A 9634-nucleotide genomic window follows, 5' to 3' on the forward strand; every position below is an offset into this window, starting at 1 on the left:
GCTGTTCCTTACATCTCTGAACTATGTTGTCGTAAATCTCGTACTTGTCAATTGCCGTCTCTGTTCAAAAATTACACGAAATATTTCGTCTTGCTTTCGTTTAGTACTGGAAAATACATAAGAAGGCCAATAGGTTACAGTTCCAGAAACTCGGGAATCTCACCACTCCAATTACGAGCAGAGAAGTTCAAAACACAGCTGTTCAGAACATTCGGAGTTCCTTCACAGGATCGTCAGAGAATAATCAGTTCAAACAGCAGCAAGTGGTTAAAGGCGAAACCCTCTAGTTCTTTCAATTTAGAAAGAGGGTATTTTGAGTAAGAAGCCCAGAACCTTAAATATATACATACTCATTTACATATAACAGGAGTTTTGAGGGATTTGAATATCCTGAACCCATTTGGTTTGTAAATATGTAGAAAGATAGTTAAGAGCTGTCTTTAGGCTTACTCTGAAATAAGAGCTTCAGAACTTGCAAATTGAACTGAGATCATACTTACATATATAGTAAGTAAACCGACCAAAAACTATTTTTCCCGAAAGATGGCTTTGTCGAAAATCTATTCATTCAAGCGATTAATTAAGGGACCAAGAACAATGACTCCGTAGAGAATATGATACTGACTACATTCGACAAAAATTTCAGCATTGTGTATGCTTTGGAGATTTCATCATAAAATGGACGTCCATATTAAGTTCTCCCGGCAACCTGTGTCAAACAAGCTACCTTAAAGTAGTTGCTGAAGTACAAGTCGCTGATAAAACGAGTATTATTATGTCCTCGGTGCTACCGAAGCTTTCTACATGATGATATTTATGATAATGATTTAAAGACTAAGCTACTTATCCGAAACTCGTTCGATAGAAAAGAGCATGATGGGAATACTAACTGGTCACTGTCTTATGGCGATAGACGTCCGCAAGATGGGGTTGACAGTTCGACAAGACTGCAGAAAATGCCTAAAACAGAGCATCATTGAAACAATGGAGCACCTCTTGTGCCCTTGTCTCGCATTGAAAGACAAGCATCTGGGGTCCCCACCGTACGATACACTAAAGGAGGTATCGATAGTGAGTCTATTAAAATTCGCGTCAACAGCAGGTATTCTAAATGTTGACTACTCTTCTTGGAGTTAGCAAGTGAACGCCGAACTGGTATCGCAAAGACCAAGCTTATTGGCCTACCAGATTAAACTAACCTAAACTAGTTATCCAAAATGAAATGAAATCAGATACTATACTCACAGCGAAAAAAGGCTCACCACAAATAGTTCTGGATATCACATAGCGTCGTGGGTTGGTTTTCAGTGTCCAAATGAGGGGTTTCCTGAAATTAGAAGAAGTGCAGTTTTGAATAAGGTCTTCGGTAAAAGGCAGTCTGTAGATGAATGGATTAAATGCGTTTCTTTAGCTTTATCGCTTTCAAAAGTCGAATAAAAAACAATCGGCAATACTTAAACGCGTCCGACAAGAACAGTGTCGCTAGCTTGACTTTGGCAACAAAGTTTCATTAGTAAAAGGTAGCGACGGTTTGTAAGTCTTTAATCAATATATACGCAGTAGCTGGACTCTATTAAAGAGTTTTAGATGATGCTGGTGATAAATCAGTGAGGTTCAATGAGAATCATCTGCCTAAAAACACTACTTGCCACCGATCAGACAACAATCATTCTCACGTATTCAAACTGGAGATTCAATCACGCATAGCAAGCACGTAATAATGACCGTCTCATCGAGTATTTTACCTAATATCCAACAAAGGACTTTAAAGTCATAAAAGTAGAAGAAAGCGCGTCGCCCGTTACTGAATCCGAAAATGGTCCTCTGCGGAAGATAAAAGTCAAGAGTGAGGATTGCAACCGCAAAGAATACAAAAAGGACAGATAAGACACCTAAGAGATATGAACTGCTGCTGCAACGGAAGGCTGGGCGCATTTAACGCCTGACTTGTCAACAGAGGCGCAATGACAACAACAACAGCAACAAAACAGCGCAAAGATCCAAGGCAAAGGCTGCTGAATCATGGAAGCCCGCGCTGATTAACTGCCACAGAAACAAAAAATACCAGCGCAATCAGCAAAGGAAATAGAAGCACTGAAGCAACAAAAACAAAAACGAGAGCAACTGGAACAAAACGGCAATATTGGTTCGACAGCAGGCCGCAATTGTTTGCACAAAATAATAGAAAATAAAGAGTGCAAAGGAGGAAAAATCAAAGAAAGCTGCAGAGCATTTGGCGCAGCTGCAGCGAAGTCATCAAAGAGCCGGACCAAAAAAAAAAAAAAATAACAAAACATAAACTGAAAACTGTTTTACTGCAATTCCATTGATCACCGTTTGCGGCGCGGCGCGTTGGCGGCATGCTTTTGTAGTTGTGGCAAGAGAAGCGCCTGCGCACAGGACAAAATTGACAAACCAACGAAAAAATATATTGCCAAATAATGCACTACAATGGCCAAGTAACTGTCGAGCAATAACAAAAACAACAACAAGAGTATAACTAAAAAAAAACACCAACAAACACAGTCACAATTGGACAAAAGTATTCTGAGGAAACTCATCTGCCCGGCGAGCAGACGAACAAGTGTGCGTGTGTGTGTATGTGTAGGTGAGTGAATTAGTAACTGTGCTGTTGCAGCCGTTTAGCAACACGTTACTCGATAAAGTATACACTTTTTATGTCACCTTGCTGCTGGCTCTATTCTTTTGGCGCGCAAAATCAGGACAACTTGTCTGCCTCGGCCGAGACAAATAGACGACAGACAGGTTGTCTTGCATTGTTTTGGCTGAATGAATGTTGCACAAGGTGCAACATCGTTAATACGGTTTTGTGTGTTGCAATTCTTTTGTTGTTTTGCATTCCCATTTGCTACACATGCCGGTGGCTGTTGCAGGATTCTACGAAATGCTCGGCTTTTGCGTCTATGACCAGGTTTTGTAATTCCAAGAACTGTTTGTTGCAACCTAATGACAACAATTTCGTACTACTTGATATATGTATAAGAGTAGATCATTTTATTAATTTCTTTGCTGTATGCCGTAACTGTAAAGGGAATTCTCAAGAAATTCGAAATCTGAAAAAACAAGGAAGTGTGGCAAGGTGTTTTCTGTATTCACAAATATTTGAAAATTTTTATTTAATAAAGAAATTTATATGGCGCTTCTTATCTAATGGATATTGAAATCAGCTTAAATGAATCGAGATAGATCTAAGGAACTTAACATTCATCATCAAAAGGTTTTGAACCAAGAAAGCTTGAAGTTTGAATTGTCTATGAGTCAAATACGGCAATAATGTTCGAAAAATATCAAGGTCCAAACGTGGCGAAGCTTGTTGGTCGCAAAGCCAGAACGCATCGAAAAGTTATGCTGAGAGTTTGGTGGCCTGTTCAAATGATTGATTCTACATTTTACTGTCAACAACTGATGAGATTGAAGCAAGCAATCGAAAAAAACCGTCCAGAACTGATCAACAGAAAGAGCTTCGTCTTCCATCAGGACAATACACATCTTCGATGACTCTGCAAAAACTGGGAAAGTTTGGCTAAGAAGTTTTGATGCATACAGCATATAGCGCTCAGTTTGCACCATCGTTCTACCATTTGTTGTAGTCAATACAGAACTCATCTAATGGAGTAAAGTTGACTTCAAGAGAAATCTGTGAAAATTACTTTTCGCAGTTTTTCGTCGAGAAAAAGTTTTACACCGATGGATTAATGTCTCTAGCGTAAAAATGGTAAAAAGTGGTCGACCGAAATGACACTAAAGTTCATTATAAATAAAAATAAATATAAGTTGAGGTTTGATAAGAAATACGAAAAGATTTTTTCGACTACCCAATATTTTATGAATAAAAGAAATCTTGAGATTAAAAAAAATCAGCTCTTTTTTTAATAAACTTTGGAAAAAGTCGGACCAGACTCCCCCAAAACTGTAAAGAGATCAAATAGTCGGAGTTCAAATTAGTTTATTTGGACCCTAAATGTAGGCAACACTTCCATACAACTATCAAAAATATATTAACTTATTGCATATAAGTATTATTTAAACCTCCCCAGTTCAAGTAAAAATTTATTGTATATTTTACAATGATTGATTTAAAGATTAGTTTATTTCTAAATCTAAGCACAATTTGTCTATGGCCTTTTGACGACAATATTAAGTTCTGGATGGAATAGTGATAAAGTAATATGGCTTAAAAATTGCCTACATTTAGGCGCAGTACTGAACTGTAAAATTTACTGTTTATATGCGAACAGTAGACTTCATGAAGTCGGTATTCATGTTAATTAAACAGAACCCTAAATGTAGGCAACACTCTCTTTATGGTGCTTCGAATAATAATTAATTAATTTTATTTGAGCGTTGCCTACCTTTGGGCGTAGTGCAGGACTCAACAAAATGGCATCGAACTTAAAAAATAATTTTTTGAAATATTATGTAAAATACTTTTGAAACACAACACTACTTTACTTTCATATAAACAGTATTCAAATTAATTTATTTTAAACTAAATTAAAATTTGTCAATAAAATAAAAGAATATATATGAATTAAGCCTAGCCCACATTTTGACGCGGTACTAGGTTGTAAAACGTACTGAGTATATGATAATAGTAGAATTATTAGAATCGACAAAAAGGTTTGTTTACTAGTACCCTAAATGTAGGCAACATTTTTATTCGAAGATACATTTAGACGCAGTGCCAAACTACAGAAAAATCCGTCCAACTTAAAAAATAGTTTTTTGAAATCCTTCAAACTACAAAAATTTTTTTAACCAATTTTATTATAACTTTCCTGCAACCCACTTTAATATTTAATTTTATATTGTATTCCAACATATTTCGTTCTTAATCCAATCCCTTCTCTCCACAATCCCTACTCCTTTATTCTTCCAAAGCCACTTAAATCATATTGTCTACTTGAAAGGCTCACTGCACCAACGCAGAATTGCACCTTTCACTTTCACCTTCACCTGCGAATACATCCTCTATTTGTGTAGGTGCCTTTCGCTTTTCCCCCTCCAACACATTAATCCATCATTCAACCACAACTCAACACTTTACATTCGCTCTGATGAGGATCACAAAAGCCTTTACTCAACCGCGCACATGCACTCCTTTGCTTAAGCAAACAACCATGTATGTATGTATGTATGAGCGCATGCGCATTTGGCCACTGTAAGGAAAAATCCTTTCGAAATGTAGTTTTGTTTGTACGTATGAGTACGTACGTGTGCACATTTCCTGTCTTCGGCACATTGCAATGCAATGCAATCCTTTTTCTCTGTTTGCCAGCGCTCATACTTGTATGAATATTGTATTATTATTTCTTTAAAAGCAAAGAATGTTTACACAAAGACTTCGGCATGCCGCAGAAGACGATTTGTTAAATAAAAATTATATATATATTTACTATATAGATGAGTCTATGGCATTAGTTACGGATATTGTGCACTCGCTTGTTCTATATTGGCGCAAGAGCAGGTGCTGCTCAGGGCAGTGATTTCAAATATTTGCTTTGATTGCAAGGGGTTTAAGCGAGAGCTGTGGGTTTGATCATATTCTCTATATTCTTACAGACACATAAGCATACATTTATAATTTTTAAGTGTATATTTTTGGGAGAAGTAGTATAAGCTTAGCTGGTATTGCCAAGAAAATCTACTGCGAAAAGAAAGTCAAAGTCTCATTGGTATACAGACGGCTCGAAAGCTGCTAATGGAATTGGGGCTGACATTGTGAGACCACGATCCAAACTGTTAGTGCCCATGTGCATGTTTCTAGGCATTTTTCAAGCAGAGGTCTAGGACAATAGCAGATGCGCAGAGATCACTCTATAGAGAAACTATCACGGGAAAATAATTGTCATGCTCAGTGCTAGTCAAGCGGCGTTTCAGATAAATTCATCCGTTGAAATCAAACCAGCTATGGTACTGGAGTGTGCAAAAATGCTCCACAGGGTTTCCATCGAAAATAATATCTTACTAGCGTGGATACTTGGGCATAGAGAAATAAGTATAAATGAGTTAGTCGTCCAACAGGACCAGAACCGTTATTCTCTGGGAGGCCCCACACTTTACGAGAAGAGCTTCAAAATTAATTTATCTATCTAGTTAGTTCTCAGTTATGCTGATTTCAATATAATCAACTAATAAGAGATCACTAACTTTGATAACAAAAACATTCCATCGTTCCTAGTCAAAATAATACAATACTTTTTATATATTACTGAAATTCGAGATTCGGCCGAATTTAAGTTGGAAAATAAATTGTTTTTTAACAGGAAGGCAATGTCCGGCTTCCGACTTTATAACTAACATGATAAATCTAGTCATGAAAAAATCCATTAGTTTTTGAAAGAAAGAGAGTTGTATGTCTTGTAAAAACGCTCCTTTTGTCAGACTGATGACTCTCTAAATATTTAGGGGTTTCGAACGCTGCTCACAGTTGAAAACATATTTGTCGCAAAGAGTGAAGTGAGGTTCAACCAAAAGTACACTACTGGTATTTGCAAATGTATTGGAATCAAACAAAGTCAACCGGAACTGCGGAGTTATGGGAGATTTCCTGTATTATTTTGAGGTGAAGCTAATTCATATGAAGTGGATCTGCATGAATCGGTACGTTATAGGATTTCGAAATTATTATGCCTTAAAAACCGACAAGTTTTTCTTAAGCGCTTTGCACAATTTTCTCTGATTCGTAAAATATTCTCAAAATGCAAACATAATTTACATAAAGCTTTGACATCAATGTAAAATACTTTTTTAAAAATGTTCTGAATAAGATTTTTGTACAACAAGTATACTCTTAATATGTCTGCGTATGACATTTCATCCTTTAACGTTCAGTATAGATCAATCTTTAGCCAACTTTCGAACCTCAAATAGCAAAGGTTTGCCCCCAAAAAAGAGATCCATCGAAGTTTTAGACCCTACAGTCAAAATTAAGTAGTTTCAAATTCAAGACCATCGAAAGAATAATTTCAAGAGTAAAAATATTACATGACAGCATACTTCTCGAAACCCCTGTTGGCGTTTGGTCTACTAAATTTTATAGGTTTTAAGGAGTAAAATTGTGTACAACTTTCATAATCTCCCAATTCCCCTACCGACTTTGATAGTAAAATAAAAAGATATTGTTTATAGTTTCTTTGAGTATTTATTTAAGTTTAGTGTCCTCCATTTCGTAAAAATAACTTAAGATTAGGTAACTTAATGCAATAGTCCAACAGTTTTTTTTTTTTTCAATCAAAAACACTTAAATAATTTCAATTCATTATATAATAATTAGAGCCTAAGAGTCATAAGAGCTAATTTGGTTGAGTGCTGCGGGCTGGTGAAAATGCACCAACTAAACAAGAAAAATATACGAAAATTCTTAGAAATAAAAATATAATATCGTCAAGAAAAGAATTTAAATTAATTTAAAAAAAACGTGAAATAAAATAAAATTGTCTTACGTTTTCAAATAAAAATGATTTCATTGAAATTTTAAGCGAACAAAAAGGACTAGAACTTAGAAAACATAAACTCCTGCTATTACAACCGTTTGCATAGTTGCAACATTAAATTGTTATAATTTAGACTAAAAACTAATAAAAAGTAAACTGAACTTCGTTAAGTATAAATACTGAATATGTCAACGCACTGTTTACGCAACGCTACTGGCACTTGGTTTTTCGTTTCTCGTCAAGCTTCACTGATATCGACTGACATCGGCGCGAAGGCCGGCTCCTGCGACACTAGTCTACGCAATTGTAATGGTGCAATTGGAGCTAGTGTGCTTGTTGAGCAGCGACATGCGCGAGAAGGACTTGTGGCAGACCTTGCAGGCGTACTTCTTCACCTCCACATGGGTCTGCTGGTGGGCGCGCAAGTTGGAGCGGTCGGCAAAGGAGCGCGGGCAATCGCTGCAGTGGAAGGGCTTCTCGCCGGTGTGTGTGCGTATGTGACCCTGCAGCAGCCATGGACGCGAGAAGGCCTTACCGCAGATGGGGCACTTGCAGGGCAGGGTATGCGTGCGTATGTGCATTTTCAAAGCGCCAATGGTGGTGTAGAGCTTGCCACATTCGTGGCAGGAATGCTGCTTCTTATCCTGATTGCACTCGGCGGCCGGGCAATGGAATTGCTGATGTTTCGACAGCCCAATAACGGTCGAGTACATTTTATTACATTTGTCGCATTTGTAACGGTAACTGGCAGCCTTGTTAGCGGCTGCGGCGGCTTGCACCTCACTATTCGTTGTAGACTTCGTTGGTTTGCTGTTTAAGCTGAAGCTGGACAACGATTCGTTTTGATGATGCATTAGCGCCGGCAATGGTATATCATTGCGTAGACTCAGATCCTCTGGCTCGGAGCCTGCTTCCGAAGCGGGACTGGATGGTGGTGTCATTTGCTGATATGAGTACACCGAACGTGGTGAGGTGGCTATCGAGGAGGCTGGCGAGGGAAAGATCGCACTCAAATTGCCACCACTGGATGGCTGGTAGGCGCTCCAAAGCGCTGTCATGGGCGCAGCGCCGCCAGCGGCTAGCATGAAGGCGGTTTTGTAGTCCGTTGAATTTGTAGTATAACCGCTGGTAGCGGCTGTTAAGCCGCGTAAATGTATTGCGACCGCTGGTGCGGCTTGCTGTTGCAATTGTTGGTAATAGTCCGATTCGTAGTCTGAGGTGTAGGGCTCAACGGGTGACATCAACGCCGAACAAGTACCCAACTCGACAGAGTGTTGCGAGTGGATCGAATGCGTTGGCGAGTTGGCACGTTGTTGATAGGCTTTGGTGAAGGACGCATCGTACGCATTCGCCTCGTAACCGTCCTTCGAGAGGTTCAGTACATATTCGCGTTTTGCTGGCACGATATAATCCTCGAAGCTGTCTGCGGCTTTGCGCTTCAGCGAAAGATCTTGCGGCTGCTCGTTAGCCGAAAGCTCGTACCCAGCAACTGGCTGTGGCTCGCGCTTGATCATGCTGGCTGTGGCAAAAGCAGCGGCTGCGGCATAATATTGCATGGGATCTCTGACCGTGACTGTTGTTGTTTCTGTGTCTGCTTCGGTTGTATCCTCGTAAACGATGGGCCGTTTCTTGAGCGGGCAGCTCTTGTACTTTGTAGCTGTAGTGGCCATTATATTATTTTGGGTTTTCCGGGATTTTCGCAAATTTAATTTCGAACTTAAAATCGTTCATAAACTTTACTTTTTTTTTTTTGTTCTTTTGTCTTTATTAAAGTCTTTTTCACAAACTCTATTGCGCACTTCTTTATTTATTGCTTCTTCTGCTCACTCAAACACATACACAAACACACTGTGGAAGTTGGTGTTGATCTTTGGCGAAGTTTTGAACTGAATTCTAAAATTCTAATTGTGTTTGCCGTTTCTTGTTTTTTTTCGGTGTTCTACACTCTGCGAGCACTGCTGCTGTTATGACAGGTTCGACAACGGGCACGGTCTTTTATACATTATCAGAGTCAGTCTCGGTGAACTCAGAGTTTTTCGGATTCAACTCAATTGATTGCCACGGCCACGGCCAGCATATATTGTTGTTGGTGGTGGTGGTGSTTCTTCTCTGTTGACCGAAGAAAATACTAAACGAAAACACATTTTACCACGCACACGCACACACACCGCATAAAA

General features: G+C 38.7%; 1 protein-coding gene across 1 annotated transcript; it reads right to left on the reverse strand.

Annotated features, from left to right (window-relative positions):
* Window positions 1-7431: 7431 nt before the first annotated feature.
* Window positions 7432-9407, reverse strand: LOC108969076 (protein snail). Its single transcript, XM_018933578.1, has one exon. The coding sequence runs from the start codon at window positions 9125-9127 to the stop codon at window positions 7754-7756; it is 1374 nt and encodes a 457-aa protein (XP_018789123.1). The 5' UTR covers window positions 9128-9407; the 3' UTR covers window positions 7432-7753.
* Window positions 9408-9634: the final 227 nt, after the last annotated feature.

This window comes from Bactrocera latifrons, unplaced genomic scaffold (genome assembly GCF_001853355.1).
Source record: "Bactrocera latifrons isolate USDA-ARS-PBARC rearing strain unplaced genomic scaffold, ASM185335v1 scaffold_24, whole genome shotgun sequence".
NCBI classification, from domain to species: Eukaryota; Metazoa; Arthropoda; class Insecta; order Diptera; family Tephritidae; genus Bactrocera; species Bactrocera latifrons.